This window comes from Triturus cristatus, chromosome 12 (assembly GCF_964204655.1).
Source record: "Triturus cristatus chromosome 12, aTriCri1.1, whole genome shotgun sequence".
NCBI classification, from domain to species: domain Eukaryota; kingdom Metazoa; phylum Chordata; class Amphibia; order Caudata; family Salamandridae; genus Triturus; species Triturus cristatus.
The window spans coordinates 127,578,445-127,601,051 of record NC_140595.1 but is presented as its reverse complement, the minus strand read 5'-3'; the positions used below and the strand labels follow the sequence as shown (position 1 = coordinate 127,601,051).

The following is a 22,607-nucleotide window of genomic DNA, read 5'->3' as shown; positions in this document are numbered from 1 at the left end:
GAGACATGGTCTACCAACGAACAACATCTGTTGGGATACAAAACTTATTTTTCACCGGCTATTGCAGGCTTACATGGCAGGGCGAAGGGGGGTTTGACGATATTCATAAAAAATACCATATCTGGGTTAAAAGTCACTCCCCTGAGATTACACACTAACCATCAGATTCTAAAACTTTCGTTTGAGGGGAAGGGGGTTATTTTCCTAGTAAATTCCTACGACAACCTTCCAGAATCAGAGAGACCAGAACTACTTGAGGCCATCCGTAACAAACTTTTTACATTGATTAGTAGAATACAAGGGACAGATGTCCCTAGCATTGTGTGGGGCGGTGATTTTAATCATCACCCCTGTAATGTGTCAAACTGTTGCGCTTGTGGGGATGGGGAAGAAACTGATAACTACGAGACCCATTTCAGTCATACAAAGTTAGGAGAATTACTTAACGAAATGATGTCGGAACTAGGTCTAATGATCCTAAATAATTCCAATACTATATCAGGACAATTGCAGGCTACATATCTGGGGAGAGGGTGGGAGACAACAATTGATTATATTTTGATCACAGCTACGCTGGGCAGTAGAGCACAGAATTTTAGATTAATAATTAATGCATTAAGTGACCATGCAGCGTTGGTTTTTAACCTAACCCTTGATGCAGGGAAATTTAAACCATACTCGCTGATGTCTGCTCTTGCCCAAAACAACATTCGCTTGGCAAAACAAAATGGTTATGCCATAAGTTGGGGCAAGATCGAACCAGAAACAATATAACCAAGAAGGTGGTCCAAGCCGTTTATCCGGCGATTATGAAATGTCTAGATAGCAACACCAACCAAAAAGAACTGTTAATTAATTTTAGTCTAATTCTGAAGAAAGTAAATAATTTTTTAACTTGTACTAATAAAGGGAAGAAAGGTGATAAAAGAGGGTGGTTTAGTCACGAATGCACCGTAGCTCATAAACTTTTGAAAAAAGCACTGTCAAAATCTGTAAGAGACCAAGACGAAATTCGCCGGCTAAGGACCTCTTACCGTCTAGCTTGCAGATTAAGGAAGCGGAAAATAAAAGATTCCCTATGGGATCAACTGCACGAGAGCTCTCAGTCTAAAAATGGAGAGCTGTTCTGGAGGATAGTGAAGACTCCCTTCCTGTCCGACTCCAGTGACCAGCCTTCAATCGATGTAGCGATTGATGGCCCGACATGGGTAAACCATTTTGCTAAAGTGTTCAGTAAAACTCAAATAACAGACTTAGATGAGAAGAAGGAGGATAGTCCCCAAGACATCCTATTTCCGATCCCTCTAAGCTTTGAATTACACGAAATAATTAAGGCAGTGAAAGCAAGTAAAGGAGGAAAAGCCCCCGGTCCAGATGGCGTCCCAGTCGACTTTTTTAAATTTAAACTTGACTTATGGCCACCAATCTTAAAAAGGGTGTTCGATGCGACAATGAGGCATGGGCTATTTGAAACTTGGACCCAATCAATTATGATCCCGATCTTTAAGAAGGGAAATAGAGATGAGGTCTCCTGTTATCGGCCAATATCACTACTGGACTCCCTCGGTAAAGTCCTGGGTAGAGTGGTCTTACAGCGACTTCAAGACTGGGCAGAAGACCACAATATACTATCAAATATTCAGTTTGGCTTCCGAGAAGGATTCGGAACTATAGAACAGGCACTGAACTTAAGCCTATTGATGGGGAAATACGTAACAGCAAAAGAAGGCAGATTGTATATGGTATATGTCGATCTTTCCGCGGCCTTCGATTGCGTCTCCCACTCAAAGCTCTGGTCTGTCCTAACTGACATGGAAATAGATCCAGCCCTTGTAACCCTCCTTCGGGCATTATACTCTAATCCTACGTCGAGGGTCCGTTTTGGTACACAGGGCGAAGTATCTGAGTCATTTCGGGTGGAACGCGGCGTGAGGCAGGGGTGTGTCCTGGCCCCCTTCCTCTTCTCTCTGTATACCAACGGTCTGGAGGTCGCAATGTTGAGGGGGGCCCAGGATCTCCCTCGAATAAAAGACCGCCTTATTCCAGCGCTTCTTTACGCGGATGACGCAGTAATTTTAGCGCGCACCCCGCGAGAGCTACAGAAATCCCTTGACAGGTATGCCCAGTTTATGGATACTCTAGACCTAAAAATAAACATCAAAAAAACTTATGTAATGGTGGCGGGAAAGGACAGGAAAAGGGGAAAGTCCATATTCCTAAACAAAGAGAAGTTGGAATCCACTAATCAATACTCATACCTTGGAGTATTGATTGATGAAAAACTTAATTGGAAAGTGGCCATTAATGCTAGAAAACATTATCTCTTGCGTGCAATAATGGCACTCATAAAATTTTCACAGAAACTAGGGAAAAGACCACTTTGCATTTATACAGCAAAATGCCATTCTATCGCACTCTACGGGGCAGGTTTGTGGGGCCATAAAAGCACGAACGTACTCCAAATCGCAGAGAATGTTTTCATGAGATTTCTCCTGATGACCCCAAAACGTGTGTCTACGTTTTCTTGTCATGCCGAACTTGGTATGGCCCACATCGAAGACTTGGCTAAAGTCCAACCTCTTCTATTGTGGCGCCGTATTTGGATGTCATCAAAAAATCTACTCACAAAGGAGATTATAGCAGATTGCATGACGCTGGAGCACGCAGGAAAAATAGAATGGCTACTGTACATAAAAAAGTTTTTCAATGATCTAGATCTGATTAAATATTATGATAATCCCGAATTAATGTCCGAGATTTCGAAGAAAGATCTAAAAATAAGAGCCCTTTCTCATCTGGAAGAATTACGGATCACAAAAGAGTCAAGTAAAACATCGGTCCAACATTCTCTGATGGTTGAGACTTCTCTCACCATTGAACCATACCTGACCTATGTTGAGTCCCAATTTGAGCGCCTCTTGCTGACACGTTTCAGATTGAATGTCTTCCATAGGCTTGTAGCCTTCCCAAAATGTAACTCCTGGGAACGAACTTTAGTGGCGTGCCCTTGCGATGAAACTTCAACACAAACAACTATGCACACTGTTTTGTTTTGTAAATTTTATGTTGTCCATCGCAATTTATGGTTGACCCCGTTGTTAAGAAAGCTTGGTTTTAGAAGATGTCGTCCTGCTATGCTGCACCTACAATTTCTGAATACTACACTGATTACAAAAAGTGTAGCTATGTTTTTAAAGTGCATTTATAATCATAGATCCAATTTGGGTTGAAAGTATTTATGTTAAACTAAACAATTTCACATTGTGTGTATACTGAGGATGATATGTTTTTCTTTTTGTAAAAGCTTTTATGGTTATAACTGTTTTTATATAACCGAATAAAGATTATTATTATTATTACCATGTTCTATGGGTCAGTTAGGACTATAGAATGTAATAGCCAAACCTCCCATTCTGGCCTATGGAGAACAGGTAGCCATACAGTAGTGAAAAACGAAATTGGGTGTAATACACTACCAGGACATGCTACACACATCAGAGCATGTCCTACCTTACACATACAATGCACCCTACCATAGGGGTGGCTTACATGATGCCAAGGGAAGGTTCAGGGGCTGGGAAGTGGGTGCACTTCACAGCCAAGATGGCAGTTCTAGACTGCACACAGACACTGCAGTGGCAGGTCTGAGACACACTTTACAAGCTGCTTCTGTGGGTGGCGCAAATCAGCGCTGCAGGCCCAATAGCAGCATTTGGGTTACCAGACCTGGGCACACACAGGCCACATTACTAGGGACTAACAGGTAGACCAAATAAGCCGATCAGGGATACACCAATTCATATGTCATCTTTATACAGGGAGCATCCGCGCTGCGGCACTGAATGGCAGTGGCGCAGCGCCCAGAGCATTTATCACCAGAAAAACAGAGGAGGCACAGTGGAAATAAATGGAAGGGAGACTAACGCCAATGGTGCCAGGTCTAACAATATAAAACAATTAATCCGGTCTCGTTTTCCTGGACGCCCAGACAGCTTGTAAAAAAGATAAAACAGTAAAGGTCACATGCTCCGTAGGGAGCGTCTGAAGGTACAAGGCAGGCCCGACTTGTTTAAACTGCAGTGATTTCAGCAAAGGGATTAAGAAACGCTTCCTAGGCCAGCTGAAATAGGAGCAAAACATTATAAAATGGAGCAGGTCCTGCAAAGACACACTGTCACAACCGCAGGGAGCCCTTACCTCAGGCCGTACCCACCCACAAGGGGAAGCCAAAAAATGGTGCACTTGATTAAACCTAAACCTGACCAATAAAAACCTACCGTGCTGTGAGCGAACCAGGCCCAAGTATGCTCCATCCCTTGCACAGTTTTTTTAAGAATGTGGCCCCTCACCAATGGCTTCTGAAGTTCTAAACCTTTTTTATCTGATCAGGAGCATTCAAGGAATAATCTTTTAACATTGCCCAAATCGTGGGCAGAGAATGGAATCCGATTCATAAAGGTATCGGCCCTGCCTAGAGATAAAAAAGGATGCCTTAACATAAGCAATCCAAGGTATACTAGTTGCCCGGTCCAGCGACAGACAGTCCTCGAGGATCAACCGGCTTAGCTTCAGCTCCACCCTGCTCCAGATCTTAATCCAACACCGGAGCGGGCTTAAGGAGATCACGTCAGACATAATCGAGCCCCAGCTCCGCATGCACTTAATGAGTATTCAATCGCTCTACATATTGGGAAATCTTTTGGTGATACTGAAGACAATAGTCATGGTGCTTGCCGAGTAAGATAGTTGAGGAAATAAACATCCCAAAAGTGTAAACTCAAAATAAATATTCCAGAAGATGGTTTAAACACCATCACTCTCCTTCATATTTAAGCCCTCTGGTTCGTGTTTTTACTGCAGAACTTACACACAAATATTAAATGAAGGAAAATAAATTCTTCCTGAAGGATACACACACTGTTTGTGTCAATACCTCCAAGCAAGAGCAAGTCATACTTTAATGCTGTGGGATCCACTGATGGAAACCCGCTAGTTGCATAATGTGAAGTGACATTGAGTCTATGTGTGTTAGGTGAGTCACACTGCTAATGTTCATATGGATACAGTAATCATAATAGGCTTCTTCCACTGTGTTTACATTCAGTTTCATTCACTCAACTAAACCAAAAACAGGATAAGGTAGTTCTAGCTCTGACCTTCATTTTGTTCGCACAGACTACCTCGCATCATTTCCAACTCTCGTGACCAGAAAATGAGAATGTGATTACCAACTAAGTTAGCCCCGCCTCCCACATTCTTCAGTTCGGTTTCTGATTGGTGGCTGTCTGGCAATGGTATGATGGTATTATTGCCCACCATCTCAGCTGTGTAGAAAACACCACAAAGGAAAAGGGAAGGGGGTTTGTGGGTGTGCAGAGACGGACGGACAATATGAAAAAAGTGAGAGGAAAAAAGACAGACAGAAAAAAAGATTAAGAAAGGGATCAGATACATGAAATTGTAATCACCTAAAAGATTGTTAGTAGCCAATTTTCAATGATTTGCCAAGATGGAACGTTTTTACAGAAAAAAAAACAGAAACCCAAAGCCCAAAAACACCCTATTTGTGAAGTTAAATAGGATTGCCTACAGCCCTATTACATTACTGCACCATGCATTTCAATATAAATCGAACTTTCTCCTCTCATAAAAAAAGAGGTGCACACAATACAGAATGTGGTTAAATTATAACTTAAAAGCTTCACCAATAGGAAGATATTTCTGATGGTATTTCATGCGGCCAAAGAATGAAAGGGGCGCCACTTCCATCAACAACTAATGAAACACTAGGGCATTTGTCTGAATCACTTGCAATGCTTGTTTGCCCTCTTTAACATCACACCAAGGAATCTGACTTTCATATTCCTTACTCCTGACTGTGCAGGTCTTGCTGTGGGCATCAGCTGGTGGGTCATGTGTGTCTCAGAAAGTCAGTAAGGCTTTTACATTTGAATGTTTTATTTTTCCTGAGCGGTGGTCATGTACTTCACTCCTATTGTGCTGTGCTTGGGTGGATGGATGAATGGAGCGATGGCTGTTCTGTGTGTCCCTGCACTGCTGCTGCCTGGCTTTTACCCATCCTATGTGTATGAGGAGACATGGGCTGCCAGTGCAAGTAATGATCCCATTCACTGTACAGAGGGGAGTGTTTACCGCTGCATCTGTGCTCTACAATCTGTACTTGTGAGGAAAGTTTGGCTAATTTAATTTGCTGCAACCATCTGGTGCATTAAAGGATAAGGGCCCCGCTGCTACCTGTCGGTGTGAGGGAGACTGCACTACTGCTGCCTGTGCTGTACCTGTTATGTGTGTCTATGTGTGTGTGTAACTTAAGCTGCTCCGGCCTGTGCTGTATCGAGCATGTTTAAACCCAGTAAAACATCACTTCCCTTCCTCGACCGTCATCTGTACCCGAAGGAGTGAGGAATTTGCTCAGAACTGTACAGAGGACAGGCAATTCCCTCTTGTGCTATGACAGCTTCCATCCAAGTGCCTTTAGGAACAATTTTCAAGTGGGACAAATCTTAAGGAGCAGGAGGAACTGCACTGATGTAGCAAAGTTTAAGGAACATGGAGAGACGCTCGGCACCCATTTGTCCCAGAGATCGTACCCTGAAGAACTCATATACACAGTGGCCAAAAGGGACCAGGAATAACAATAGAGGGGCCCTCCTGGAGACTCATCCTAAATGCCCCATGGACAGGCTTGTTTGTGTCAGTGCCTACAGTCGCTTCACCAATACCATCAAAAGGGCCACAACTAAGAACAGATCTATCCTTAATACAGAAGACAAATTATATCAGCAAAGTGTCCAGAATCACACTGTCCAGATCTGCTTCCTGACCTGAAACCACTTTACTTCTCTGCCCTGTCATCACCGATTCCAGTGAATTGAAGCATACAGATTTTCACTCTGTCTATATTACACACACAGTTCTTCACTAAGTTGATCTTTCATTTCTGTCCAAGGATATAAATGTTGTACTTGTCACTCTCATTACTGAAAAACCTCCTCCAAGTCCCTCATCAACGTTACAAAGACAAATGCGTACGCAGGCAAACTGATGAATCATCTGCACTCGTCCATCAGAAGACCTGGGTGTCTACAGCATAAGCATCCAGTCAACTGTCCCACCGCGTGTTTATTTGGTGACAGCCATGAATCCTGGAGGAATTACTGTGTTCAAGAAATATATTTAATATATCATGCTGTGACAGCAAGAACAAGTTTGCAATCTTACCTAGAAAGTAAACTATTGGGTCAGTAAAACATTTGGAGAACTTTCCTTTTTCCAGTAAAGTAGAGTCTAAACCACAAAAACAAGAACTATTTTTAAACATGCGTATATCTCTGTACAGTGTGCAGTTGCTCCAAACAGGTCTCTGGATGAGAGGGGATCAATCATTAATTACAACTCTAATCCATTTTAGAACATTAGAATGTTGAGCGCTCCATAGAAAACAATGGCATGCTCTGGGCTTCTAATGACAGGTAGAAGCTCAGAGCATCAACATTCCAATGTTTGTTCACAGCCACAGCTGTGAACAAAGGCCTTTCAGAGCCCGAGGGGATTTCAACCCCCTTGGGCGTCAGTGAGGCCTTTGTTTTACAAACTGGAACATGTGCTGTAGGGGCAGAATTTTCTAATAGCCGTAGCGGGGTCTACCGGCCATTAAAGGCCGCTCCCTTGTTAAAATCCAACGCTGAGGCAGGCCTTTAATGGCTGGTAGAGCCTACTACGGTGGGCTCTAAGGCTATAATAAAAGGAATCGATAACCCTAGGAGTTAACATGATGACTCCTTCCTCTGCAGAGTAAGCCCTTCACAATGGCTGCCAGCCAAAGTAAGCCTTTTTGAATAATTATCAAGCAGCAAACTCTAGGCACAAAATTAATCAAAATGTGACTGTTATTATTCTAGCTCACTATCTGATCAGATGAGTTAGCTTGTGAAAACCTCCCAGCCCCATCTTCAGTGTGCCGCAGTCATCTCAGCCTGAAGTTGATCAAAGAAACAGCTTTGATTGTGTGATTATACGATACCAGTATAAGGACGCCTTAAATAGATTGTTTTATCTCCCAAAATCAATTACCAAGGAAAATGAATCTGCAACATTTAAGAGCAAAAACCAGTTTGGAAGGAAAACGTATCGACCATTACTATCTTTGATCCAAAAGCATAGAAGTCATCACTGGGAATAAGACCATAAAACAGACAATTAAAAATATTCGCAATAAAACACAATAAAATCAGCATTCATAATTAAAATGCAAAAAACTATGAAAGCAATTAAATCATCGGAATTCATTTAGCACAGTACTAATAATGTAAAAACATGCAGATGTAAGTTATATTTAAAATCAATGAGCAAACCGATACACAGCGGCAAATGATGTCTTCCAGTTCATAATAGCAGAGCATCCAGTTGGCCAAAGATTTAAAAGGAGGAAGAGCGTCCCGTCATACGAGCAAGCATGGTTCATGAGAAGAGCAGTTTCGAATGTAGACATGCATCAATAGCACAGGGGTTCAAGTCCGAGCTGGATTATATAATGGGTAGCTACTCAGGCTTAATGCCCTAGTAGCCCAATGTGTATCATCTCCATGAAGCATGCTAAATAATTAAAGCTGGAGGCCCAGCGGTTTTCTTAAGTGTCTAACTGCTAAAAGATAACTTCCCAGGCTTAGTGCCCTAGGGATACTGATGTCAGTTCTTCGAATGCGATAGGCAACACTAAAATGTATTGTGCCCAAAGTAGCACACATTGACCTAATCCAGGACCTTCTAGATTTTACATAAAGTGAATAGAAAAACAAATAATGTTTAACATCCTCAATGCTATCAGTGCAGATCATGCTGCTCTGCAATTTAGAGTCGCCTAAGTCCCATTTATGCGTAAATGTATTCACCTGTAAGGTGCCATGTCTTGATTTCATTAATAAGGTATGGGCTAGCTGTGAAACAAAGGCGTCCATATAAGAATCTAAAGAGGGGACATGTTTAAAGTCCAGGAACCAATCAGTCAGCCCAATTGACTTCACATTACGGTGATATGACTCAGTCACATAGGTCCAATATTTCTCCTTAACAATTGACTTGGAGTTAGGTTTACATAGTAAAGGGTCCGACCAGTACATGCCCACATTGCTGAACCAGGAGATAGTAATGCAATTCCCCATGCTAACAATCTCCTCAAGCGCAGACCTATTAGTCAGTTCAGAGGAGGACCACAATCGCACTCAGAGAAGTAGTGGTCCTATTTTTGCTGTGTCCCCGATTTGTTTAAGTCGTATCTCAAAACACAGGGGAAGTGTGGTTGTACTGTTGGGTAAAGTAAATAAGGTTTTTATAAGACAGTGTTCTTTGGTGGTCAGCCCCTTAATGTCCTTTATCCCCCACAGTTCAGCTCCATGCAGGGCTACTGACTGTGCCTTGGCCCTGTAAATGTCTACGACTAAGGGCACTGGTTTTGGTGCAGTGGTTTTGTAACATTTGGTAATACAGGGCGATCCATGAGTCAATGAAAGCTCAGATTTCAATAATTGGGTTAGTAGATGTGTGAAACCTCACCCCTAGATAGTCAAAGTGATAAACCTGCTGGAGCTTGGCTCTGCACATATAAAAGAAATCCTACTATGGGATATGTGCAGGTTTAGAGACAGGATCTTGGATTTGGAAGCATCAACTTCCATGCCTCCAGATTCTCAGTACTCTGATAAACTATTCAGTTCTGCAGCCCCACGGGCATTCAAAAGAGCAGGACAGTATCATCTACAGATACAACTGTGGGTGTTGGCCAACCCCCTATCCAGGGGTAGGGACAGATGAATATTGACAAGTGGTCCAACAGGTCATTAATATAAAGGGAGAATAGTGTTGGGGTGAGAACACACTCCGTATGCACTCCATGTGCGGTGGGTAGGCGTTCAGTGAGCTCCCCCTTAGATCGACAAAAGTGATGTAAAGATGGTCTTTAGAAAGGTCCAGATATTTCCATCCTATTAGATTCAAGCGAAAGGCCTGGTCAATGGTGCTCACCTTTGGGCGAAACTCTGCTTGGAAGGGAGAAAGAATCATTCTCTCATCCAACCAGTCTTGCAGCGTAGATCGGATTTGATAGCAGAAAACCTTTTCCAGGTTATCAGTCAGACTGATGGATCTGTAGTTACTCGGGGAGGTTCTGTCTCCCTTCTTATAGATAGAGATTATTTCTGCAGCTAACCATGAAGAGGGATGCTAACGCCCTCCAGGATTTTATTGAAGAAGGCATTAATGTAGGGGCCCCAGACTGTGATTAGAAATCCAGTATCAAGAACACCAAGCGTAATTTTATGTTACCTTCGCTCTCAACTTTAATGCTGCCTCGTCCATGTGAACACTGCTCCTCCAAGAGCCCCTGTGCGTCCAGTGGTTCAGACTCCAGATGCTGGTTGATTCTCCCTTGTTGCTGGCACTGCTGCCTTCCCAAACTGGTCATGTTCATGTCTCTGAAGCTAAGGAAATCTGTAGCATCTATTGGAGCCATGTAGCTCCCAGAGCTGCTCTCTGAATGTCCCTGGGTGAAAGCTCCAGCCGGATAACACCCATCTCCAGTCTCCAACTTTGTATCCTGATGGACTGTCACAGTGTCACATGGGTGCCCCTTCCCTCCAACCACAGAGGGTGTGGGGGTCAGGTCATCCTCAGGTGCGAGTTTCAAATCCCTCTCAAAGTCACTATCATTGTGTGGTGGAAGGTTCCGCAGCATCAAATGCTGTGGGAGCATAACTGGAAGAAAAATGGACCATGTAAGTTTTTCTTCCACTTTCAAACACAGGTTATAGATGTTAGTCCATTTTACACCAATGCTACTTATAAATACTTGAGAAAAATGAGGTTTAGGTCATATAATTGTCAGACATGATCAAGTGAACATGAAGTAGTAAAAACACCAATGACACAGGATAGATACACAGTTTCTGATAGCATAACACTCTCACTGGAGATTGCAAAGAATAAACAAGAATTTTTTGGAACCTCATTTGGGAAGTTTATTTAAATATCTATATCATGGAATGCATCAGCGAGGCTTGCACAATTAGAGAAAAAAAAACTGGGAGTCTCAGGGTTAGTGGTATTTGCAATGAACAAGGCTCGAGCAACTCAAGACTGACTTACCCTTGAGGTGCTTTGAAGAACTGAACGTTTATTCAGTTTTATAGTTTTTTCACTATACTTTTAAGACACAAGTGGTGTGGGTAACGGATACACTCATCCCACCAATATGATTTTGCTTTATAAAATTTAGTTTAAACATTGTCAAACTGATTGACGTTTTGACATTGGGAACTACTTTAATAAAGAAAGACTTTCTTCTAAGCTATTAGTTCATAGAGTACTGCTGCCCCAAAGTGTTTTATATCAATTATAGAATATGTGGAACATGTGTAAATTCAGTCAAGGTGAGTGAGAACTGATGCACACAGTGACAGCTTCTAGCTTTCACAGGCACTGAGAAACAAAGGTAGGTTATTTAGGATGGGAGAAGGACTCCACACTGTCCAATAGGCTGATAGAATCTACGTTAATGCACCGTAGTTAAAAAAAAAGAAGAAAAAAGGAGGTTGAAATTACTAATTTAGTTATGTCTAGCAAGTACTGCCATAAGGACACCATTGAAGGCAAAATACTGCTGTCTCTATACTGTGTTACATATTTCCATAATTTAGCTATTTTATATTGTTTTATATTAAAGGGATTGGGATGTTTGATTGAGTGAAGTGGAATGGAGCACTACACAAAATTTTTAACAAACGCAGAATAGTCTTTCTGTTTTCATTGCACGGTGCTTCATATCGGGCTCTGTAAGTAAAGATTTAGAAGCACTTGCACATTGCAGAGGTCACCTGCCCAAGACAATCGCATGGTCGGAAATAATCAAGGAGCTCCTTGAGAAAGACAGAAAATGACAAAATGAAGAAGCCCTGAGGCAACATTCTCCATGGGCTCCACCAGACCACAAGCATGGAAAATGCATTAAAAAAATCAAAATGCTGCTGCCCTCTCCACAGTCTATTATGATGGGCAATCAATTTTGCGAATTAATCGATTCAAGGTATTTTATTATTTCCATTTTTACACATGAGTCAATTGTAATCTCTCTCTTATTCACATGTATGCCCCACTGACCCTTTTAAGACTCACACCTGATTTGAAATTACCACATTATTTTGGTTTGCCCATAAATGTAATGTGTTCTTATAGGATTCTGTTTCATGCGTTTCCTATCAACATGCTGACACTCCTAGATGTGTATTCTGCACTATATAGATATAACACTAAGCCCATCACAAAATTGTATAATAGTCTCCTGATTTAAAAAAAAACATGTTTTACAAGATTGTAACCACATTAAACATGATATAATGCTCTGAAGACATAAGCTTTGGACAAGGAAAAAAGACCTCCAATTGTATATTCAACAGAGGTTTGGGTCTTCTATGACCTTCTTAAGCGAAGACACATTTTTTCTCAAATCCCAAAGACCCATTCTCCCTTGCAAGTCAATGAAGTCTATGATATTTCTTAACTCTGCACTCTATGGAAGTTACCATTTTTTATCATAGTGAAATCTGAACAATACTTTAGATAAGTGATATAGTAAACATGTTTTCTGAAATGATGCCATATAAACAAGTTACTTACCTCTAGTAACGCTCTTTCTGGTAGACACTCTATAACCGCAAATTCCTCAACTTTTAAATACTCCCTCGTGTGCCAGATTGGATCTGGAAAATCATCAGCAATAAACATGCGTGCTGGCAGGTGCCGCAAGCATCTCCACGGTGTCGTCATTTCACACCAGATGTGACATGTGCATGCATACATACATGCCACCAAAGCGTGCTGGCATCAGTTGTTTTTTTGATGCATCAGTGCCCACAGACATGGAGGCAATCAGATTGGTTTTGACCAGTGGGCAGATTCCTAAATTGGGATCTTTTTACATAAAGAGACCAGTTCATGGAACAGGTAAGGTGGGAGGGTCATTGAGGAATCTGAAATTAGATAGCGTCTCTACCAGAAAAAGCATTACCAGAGGTAAGCCACCTCTTATTCGAATCAAGACTTTTAACTAGAGATACCTCAACTTTTTAATATATACCTAAGCAATTCTTCCTAAGTGTTGAGTTCGACAACTAACCAAGCTAAAAAAGAAAATTAAGGACCGAGCGGTCAAAGTGCCCTTACCGGCAGGCCTGATTGCATAGGCAATATGTTTTGTGAACATATTCTGTGACACTCAAATAGCAACCTGACAAATATTGAATACTGGCACCTTCTGACAACATGCCGAGTTCGATCTAGCATGAGATGGTCAGTTTCTGCAGAGCCTTGCCTTTCTTCGCTCCAGTGAACCTGGTAAACTGCTGATAATTCACACATAGTTCTTTGGTGTGATCACCGTAGAAGCGTAGTACCCTTTTTGGATCTAACCAGTGATGGCTCTCCTCCTCATTATAGGGGTGAGGTGAAGCAAAGAAACCCAGAAGAGTAATATTCTTAGCAACATGAAAGGGAGTCAACTCCCTTCAGAAGGAAGGAGGCTCAACTCCGCAAAGCCAGCTTCTCTGCAATGAATGTGTTGAAGGACAGGTTAGCAGAAAGAGCCTGCAACTCGTGGATCCGTAGCCCCGATGATATAGCGACATGAAAGGCTGTCTTGATGTTATGGAGACTAATTGGACAACTGCATTAGAGCTCAAAAGGAGCACATATGAGGAATGTGAGGACCCAACTTAAATTCCATTGGGCACAAAAAACACAAAAGGGGGGAACATGTTGTGACCATTTAAGGAAATTCATTACAATGAGATATTTAAATAATGATGGCTGGTCCGGCACCTGTAAGGAGGCTGAAAGAGCCAACAGGTCCCCTTTATCAGTGCGCAAAGCAAGGCCTTGACTTTGGAAATGGACAGCACAAACAACAGAGCTTTGGACGGTTTGTCATGGATTGGGTCTATCTGTTTAGTAGCGCACAAGACCACAAACATATCCCAACGCCAGGGGCATACAGCTTTAGATGAGGGATGCCTGGGTACCAAGATGACTTTCACGACTTCAGCATGAAGGTTCAAAGAACTCAACTGCCACTGCTCAATTTCAAAACATGGAGGTGTAGATTGCAAAATTTCGGGGAGAGAACCCTGCTCTGCGCCTACAACAGGAGATCCTCTTGAAGAGGCCGCCTGATAGAGGGGCAAATGCTCAAGCCCAGGAACTTGAAGTACCATTCTTTTTATTCTTAATCAGGAGACCCTAGGATGACTCAGGTCCAGTCTATCCTGACCTTCTTCAGAACTCAGGGCAGGAGAGGTATCGGCAGTGTCCCGAGCTCCACCCTACATGGAGTTTGTCTCTCGGCAAGAAACTCCAACATGCAAAAGTGCTGACATGCATTATCTACAGTGATGAAAACATCGAGCCTGATCTTTCCCCACTAGCAGAAAAGAATAAAGGGGCAGCTCCGGATGTAACGGCCAATCATGATCCGCAAGGCTTGATGTCTTATTTAATTTGCTCTGATTTTCAAGGAAACTGCCAAGTGGTGTGTCACCAGAAAAATCCCTTGGTGAACTAGCCATGTCTAGCAATGCAAAGCCTTCTTTCACAGGTCCCTTGACCCCACATATCCCTGCTTGTTGTAGTACCACATGGCAGTGGTTTGGTCTGTAAGCATAGGCAATGGCTTCCTTTTGATGGAGGGCAGGAAGGCTTTCAACAGCAAGAGCGTGGCTTTCAGCTCCAGAAAGTTGATATGGAACTGGTCCTCCGCTGGAGAGCAGATGCCTCTAATCTCCACCTCTTCGAGTTGGCCTCCCCAACACAGAAGCGATGCATCAGTCAACACTGTGAGATCTGGGTAGGGAAAGTAGAGAGGTCTCTTGCCAACACAATTAAGGTCCCACTGCCATCACTCACAATCTTTTGCTTTCTCCTCCAAAATCTAGACAAAGTCAGATAGGTCCCCCTGGTTCTGGGCCTACAGGGACTTCGGATCTCTCATATCCCATTTGGTGTGCTTGACCAGCAAGATGAAGGAGGTTATCAGTCCCAGCAGGCTCAGAGTCATCCTCGCTGTGATACAGGACCGAGGTTAAACATTGAGATTATAGCCCAAATGTCCTGGAGTCTCCTCAACGAAGCTGGGCATAAGAGCTTCATCGAAGGAGTAAGGTGTGACTCAGGCACACCTAAGTTGTCAGGAGATACGCCGTAGTCTGGAGGAGGTTGATGTCTGCCTGGGGCAAACCCCCCTTCAAGAACCAGTCGTCGAGGTAGAGGAAGACCTTGAAGGAAGTAGTGGAAATAACAACCACAACTGACTGGTGTCACCAGTACCCTCTTTAAGGCTCCTTTGACCAAAAGCCCCTGCACTTCCTGCTGCAATATCGCCGTCATGCCCATGAGACTGGCCTGAATGTCCCCTGAAAAGGCGGTCAACCGCATCCAGGCTTGCCTGCGATTGGCCACACCGGTGCTAATAGCCCTACCAAAGGAATCAGTAGTATCCAGTTTCCAGCGGATAGTGCACATGGCTGCATCACAACCATCTTGCATTGTCTGTGAATCAAAGTCCCAGGCTGCTTGCTGGACCATGGACGTCATATGGGCCATGAAATCCCAGAGCGTAAGAGCAGCAGCCTAACATGCAGCTGGCTTTCACTGAGCAAAGGGCCAAACTTATAGAGGAAAAATATGCTTACCATAGGCTGCTATCCTTTTCAATTCCGTGTCATGGGGAGTAGTGGTAAATGAGTCTGGGTTAACTCTACTGGCTGAAGACTGCACCACAGTGCTCTCACGAGTAAGGTATTGTGTGAGGAAAGGTGGATGGCCTTCAGCTGGGTGATGGTGTATGTCGATATGGAGATGCACAGGTGGACCTGAGCAGAGTTTGGCTCAAGTACCTAGTAAGGGATCAGTGATAGCCTCATTTAATGGGCTCCGAACTTGACTGTCCATGTAGCAGCACATCCCACAAAACATTGGCTTTTAACTTCCTGAAAGTGAAGTTGAAGATCAAGAACCTTCTGCTTCCCTACGCAGAACCATAGCAAAGGAGGCACTTTCTTACTTGGCAGGCCCGGGGACGAGGGAGAACTAGTCCAGTGCCGGAGGAAGTATCCAGACCACTGCCATCTGGGATATCCTCATACAAGTTATACTCTGGGTAAAGCATTGTACTCTCATCCCCAGCATCATAGCCCCAATTTATCGGAGTCAATGCCAAATGACTCATGAAGGACAGGAGGCCTTCCAGCAGGTAGAGGCACTGTGTTGGAATAAGAAGATAGGTAAAGCGGTTGAGGCCTCGGCCGAGGTAGGAACAGTGCCGTCTCGGGGTTAGTCAGCACTATGGGTTGGCCGTCGTAGTCTGGGGTTGTCTTCCTGCATAGGCTGTGGTGTCATGGAGGGAACTGGTACTAAAGGCAAGCCAGAGCCCTGAGCAGATACAAAGGGCCTAACTGAGAGAGTGGGATGATCCGTCCGCGGAATCCTGGTTGGGAACCCTCTTGGCTCCTTAGGGCCCACAGGTTAATCACAGTGACCCATTATTGTGCCAAAAAAAGCACCATGGCTTTCTGAAGTCTTTGGATTGCTGGAGCGTTGCCAATGTCACAAGAAATTCCAGTTACCTAAGAGCAAGGATCAGAAACTACTCTGAAATAGAGTGAATTCGGGACAGCAACAAGGAGGCACAATGACGCCCTCATGCCTTCTCTAGAAATGAAGTGGGGCTGGAGCCGACCAAGTTCTGCTTGGATTTCTTGCGCTTCTTCTTGGTTTTGCCCAAGGATCTCAATCATGAAGTTGACCTGTCACAGGAGTGACCTTGGGAGCGGGACCAGTCGCTGCCTGTGACATCAACTTATCCCAGCACATGGTCTTGAGGTGCTTTGTCACGAAATGTTTCACTTCTCAGTCTTGAATGATCTTGGAATGCATCAAGGCAGTCACTGAAGGTCTTGGAATTGTGGTCTGACCCCAGGCACCACAGGCAAACCACATATGGGTCAGTCACAGACACTTGTTTGGAACATTCCCACAGGGTTTGAAGCCTGTAGATTTGGCAGGTAACTCATACGCTACCATACTGGTTTTAAAGGAAAAATCTTTGAGGAAGTGTCTCAATGAGATGATGTCATATGGCCATTAGGCTCATTGTCGACATTGCTAAGTTAGCATGAGCTCTGCTGCCATGATGCTGCTTTTGCGCACGTTACTACATAACTTTATTTTGCAAGACTCTGTGTGTGCCTTTCACATGAGAACCGTCTGCTTTCTGCGTTCTCTGCTTGTTCCTGGAGATTAGTCTGCACACAGTGTGCAAGGCCGATAAACAATGCCCCTTGTTATTCTGTTCTGGTCAGTCCCTAGCACCTAGACAAAACATGCTTACACAGCTGCTATTGCTGGGAACTCGTGCTTTGATATTATGGGGATGCATGTTGTTCTAACAGACACTTGGAGAGGGACCTTTCCAGGGAGAAGAGCTATGCTGTTCATATGATGTAGAAATACCATCTAGGCACAAAGGTATCGGGTCTTCTGACAAAGCCCAGAGATCTTCTTTTATATAATAAAACTTCTAGCCAAGGGGAGGGTGGTTAGGCCTCATAGTCCTTTATCCGCTGTCTGTATACGATGACATCCCCCTTTATAATCTATGGAATTGCAACAATGCTAACTGTTTTAGGTTTATGCGTTTTGCTGCTCGTAGTGGCTCGTATACTGCAATATAGAGCACTATAGTTAAAATAAACATTTTGAACTATAACAGTAACTCTGTCAATTCTTATTGTGGACAAGTACGAGTGAGTGAGCGAAAGGGTAGGTCTTGCTACCGCGATTCCTGAGAGATTCGGGAGTGTTGTGTTCTGGGTTGTCTAATCATTTGTAGCTTTGTGATTGTGTAGGAGAACAAATGAGACACTATAGCTAGTCGGTTCTGGGATTTTGGGTACTGAGGCGGTAGGAAGGCTCAGCCCCTACACACCGAGGTCCTGTTTTCCTGCGTATAGCTCTGGGTATGTGCAGAATCCCTGCAACAATGATTGCTGCTCCGGATCTCCGTCAGTTAACGGGGAAAAAAGGAACTGATATCAGTGCGCTTGAGTAGTGCCTAAATATAGAACCACACACATCATATCCAAAACGGCATTGACGCAGAGCCCCTAGCGCCACCTGCCAGCGCACGTGTACTGATAAAGATTTTCTGGATCCAGTCGAATGCCTGGGGAGTATTCAAAAGGTGAGGAATCTGTGGTTAGAAGTCTCGATCAGAACAGCACATTCATGGACAAAGAGCAGGTAACAACATGTGAGTGATCTGGACTCAACATCCTCTGCTAACACTCCTGTGATTTCGGGGGCGTGGGTAGAACTCAATGAATCGCACTGAGGGAGCTCTAGAAGATACTGCTCTGTTTGATGCTCTTCCAATGGCGAAGTCAGTTGAGTTGGCGTCAGAGGAGCCTGTTTGTCTTCGATGGACTCTATTTCCAGGTCTTTCATTAAAACTGGATGCTTTACTTGCCTCAGCAGTTCTCCTGAATTGGGATCATCTAGACATGTGAACAGCATAATTGGTAGAAAATATGCTTTACAATTCAACAGCTGCAGCAATATTTCTATAGAGTCTTTTCTTGGATAAATAACATTCGAACACAATATGTTCTTATAACTTGAATGATGTCTAAGGGTGCATACTAGCAATAACCTGGGAAATTGCAATCAAGACAAACTGCAGTAATGATAAGAACTAGTTAGTTTCAACCAAGCAGCTACATTATGATGCTGTAAGGACTGCCATCTTTAAATGAAAGACTCTACTATTTACTAAAAGACGATTAGATGAACAATCAGAAAAACCATTTAGGTGGGATATTATCAGATAAGCAACCAGAAAATGATTTTTGTGTTGAGAAGCACTCTTATGATTTGGCCTTCTAGTATGAAGATCGCTGGTAATTCATACCACTATTTCCAACTAAAGCATTTTTCTTTCTTAGCAGTACAAAGAGTTGAATTTCTGACAGGGGTATAGGCTTTAGTTGCTCTGAAAGAGGCAGAAAGAATACAGAGTACAAAAGGGCATCGGTTATTAACCTGGAGTCCACCCAGGGGGTCACTGAATGTTTCGAAAATGAAATAATATTAGCATATGGATAACATCTATATACATAAAAAGGGAAATGTAAAACTGAAAATGTTAAAATGTTCTGTAAATGTCAAGGAATTTAAAAATCGATGGTTAACAAATTAAGTTGGAATCCATAGATTGAATTGTGGGAGCAGGTCAACTGCAGCAAACTGCATCTACTATGGACGATTGGTGGCTCAACTGAAACACTGGTGTACACTGACAAAAAGAGAGCATGCATTAGGAGCAAAAAAAAGTCTTAAGTTGAAGATTAGCGTATTGCTTCAACTTTTAGAAATAAAAACGGCTTTCCACTTTAAATAAAAAATTTGATTTTCGCCTATTTCAAAATGAAGGATCGAACTGTAGAATGATCAAACCTCAAATAATATTTATTGAATAGAATGTATCGAAATGCTGGAAACTTCCACTTTTCAGGTCTGGTCTGGCAATAGAAAGGCAGCAAAAGAATGAAGCCAAAACCTGATACACACATGCAGAAATGTGGCCATGTGGTTCATTGTTGGCTCCGTTCCACCCTGGAAGTGATAACAATCAGATTATGGATTCGCCGGTACCCTTCGTTTAATACTAATTTATATAGGAGTGGTCCTGAAGAAGGTGGTTAAAAAGTTAGTAACCCACCGAAACGTGCGTGGACATTAAGGAAATCCAGCTGGTAACATAATCATGGATAACTAAAGAGGGATTCTTCAACAAGTGATTCACACGCAGAAAAGTGTATGCCATTAAAGCTGGATACAGAATGGGTGTGAAGTATGCATGTAGTAGTATGTTTGGGTAGTTGGTGAAGAGATATGAGGTATTTGTGGTGTCAAGTGGATCACAGCACGGGGTGTCTATGTGAATATAATATACAACTCACATCATGTTGAAGTGATAAAATGATGAATTGCATAGAATAACATTGTGTACTATGCCAAATTGATGAAATTATAAATTGTATACCATAATATAGCAATACAAGAAACAAGTGGAAAAAAAGGAAAAGTATTTGTATAAATTGTTTTAACTTCTGATAAAATGAACATAAAAATAAAAAGTTGAATGTTTTTTAAATTAAAAAAATGTAGAATTTATTGTGTCAATGGGGAGCCCGGCGAGCTTTTATAGCCACCAGTAAATTAGACATAGGTCGAGTGGGAGTGCTCTCGTAGCTCATATTATTATTGCATCTTGTGCTTGCAAATATACAGCTCCATCTCCCAGTTTCAAATCACCTTGGGTCCTGAACCCAATCACCAAAGACAAACCTCGCTGAGGTATGCGACCAACATTGTTATTTGCAGATGCAGCATGGTTTGAAACCTGTTCTTTTGGATGGGAACATGGTTCCCTAGCAAACAGGAATTTGTTTTAGTTGTCGTAGCAGAACCGAAAAAATTAGGATCCTTGCCCTGGAACTGCTTTGAAAGGTACAGAAAGATAGAAAGAAATTGACGTCAGTGCGGCGGGCTGATACTTGTATGTGGCTCCGCTCCTACACTTCCGTGAAGTTTGGAGCTGCACAACACCACATAGAGCTGCAGTTCCCAAAATATTCTGACCCGTGGCTCCCTTGACCAGTTGGCTGTTGGCAGCAGCTCCCCATTACATTAAGTTTGGTTGGCGTAGAGTAGGGGAATGTTACATGGCTAGATGGGTCTCTGCTTAGAGACCATATTCTCAGTCAAGAGGTGTCTTTAAATCTGGATCTGACAGTGCACTGGATACCTGTCCTGGATAACGAGAAACTGCATTGTTTAAATTGTCACTACAGGAACGTTTTAGGTGAGGCATTAACGAAAACCTCTGTTTTTCATAGTAAACAAATATATGTAATATGCATACTTTCAGGGGCTTTCTGTCATCCCTGTTTATCCATTATTAGCCTACTGTGGTCTCATTCACATTTGGCTTCTGCCCACCACAACATATGGCATGGGGCACAGAGTAGGCCCACTTCAACCATTGACTTTGACTGTGAGTAACAGCATTTTGCTCTTGCACTGTGTGCACTACCGGATAATAAGTAGCCCCCTTTAGTGTCGACTATGGTGTCCTTTTACGTAAAAAACTATTTGATGTTTTCTTGGGAATTTCCACTACGATACAGTTCCTTTTTTCCAAATGTAGTTGTTTCTTTCATGTCTCTTCTTACCTAAGAGCTGGCACTCAATTCTGGTGCAGGCAGATGTCAAGAGCTCAAACAGTTCCCACTTGCTCGCACAAACGCCCTCCTCCTTACATTGGAGCAGCAGAATCTCAACAGCTGCACACACTCACTTCAAACAAGTCTCACACTTGCCTCCATCCCATTTAGAGGCTTTGTGATTGTACACCTTCGTGCAGTATTGGCTGATGACTGCTCATGTTGAGATGCTGAGCGCCACACCCTTAAATGTCTGTTTCAGAAGGGGAAACTGACTGTAATGGCCGGCGCGCGCGAGACGTTCTAGCCTTCCGCGCTGCCGGGGTGCGCTAGCGCTGACGTGTGACGTCAGACGCTAGCTAATATAAATAAAGAGGCGTGGCCTCGGCGCGGCAGTCGGAGCCGCGTGTGTTAACTACAAAGTATCGGCTCCTGTGTCTTATTTAGCGCTGCTGCGCAATCATGCAATCCATAGCGTCAGGAACGCTACACTGACAGATTACAGGAAATTGCAGAGCCTTACTTTGTTCACAACAGCAGCGATTTCAACCATGTTCTTGTGTGACCTGCATCCGTTGTGCAATGACAGGAGATGAACAAGCTTTGATTAGTTACTTAGCTTTACGTATCTTTAATGCAGCCTCCAGCAGTTTGTCTGCCTCAGTCACTGAGGCAGAACATTATTTTAGCTCCTGTTCGCTGGGATAGAAAGCTGAAAGTTGGTACAGACGTTCGTCTTTTTAATAGTAATGTTAGGGGTCGTGTCTTGAACATGGCTAGAACCAACATTGTGCATTAAGTGTTTCTGCATAGTAAGTGGTTCCGCATAATTTATTAAAAAGACACCAATAGAATTATACAGTGGTTCTCAGTCCAACATTCCCAGTCTAATTGTGTATAATTATTGTCGTTCGTGTGTTTTTTTGTTGGTGATAGTCTTTAACTGCTCAGTTTAATCTTTCTCATTTATTCTGAAATCACATACTGCTGTCAACAAACTTTGATTGGCTTTTTAAATCGATATAAGCCATAAAAAGATTTTGTTGAAATCTGCTGTCTGCAGTTGAAGGTGCACGTGTCCTGCAAAGAGCTGAGCTCATTTACTTGTGAGCCGGTGAAAGGCGTCTATGCACCCCCCCCCCCCCCCCCCCCCCCCCGCTGAGGCCTATAAGTAGATCTCCAGCGCCATGTGACACGCTGGCTCTCGTCGTCCTAATCTTCACTTGCCTGATTTCTCGTCTTGGCGCTGCCGCGTTGCAGATT

General features: G+C 43.0%; 1 protein-coding gene across 1 annotated transcript in view; it reads right to left on the bottom strand.

The window, feature by feature from the left end:
• The window catches only part of LOC146772866 (rho guanine nucleotide exchange factor 11-like), a 224,146-nt gene that overhangs the window by 23,998 nt on the left and 177,541 nt on the right, over positions 1-22,607 (bottom strand). The window contains exon 14 of the mRNA XM_085637040.1: positions 10,342-10,770. Within this exon, the coding sequence (XP_085493166.1) occupies positions 10,342-10,770 (429 nt within the window). The remainder of the gene's footprint in view (positions 1-10,341; positions 10,771-22,607) is intronic.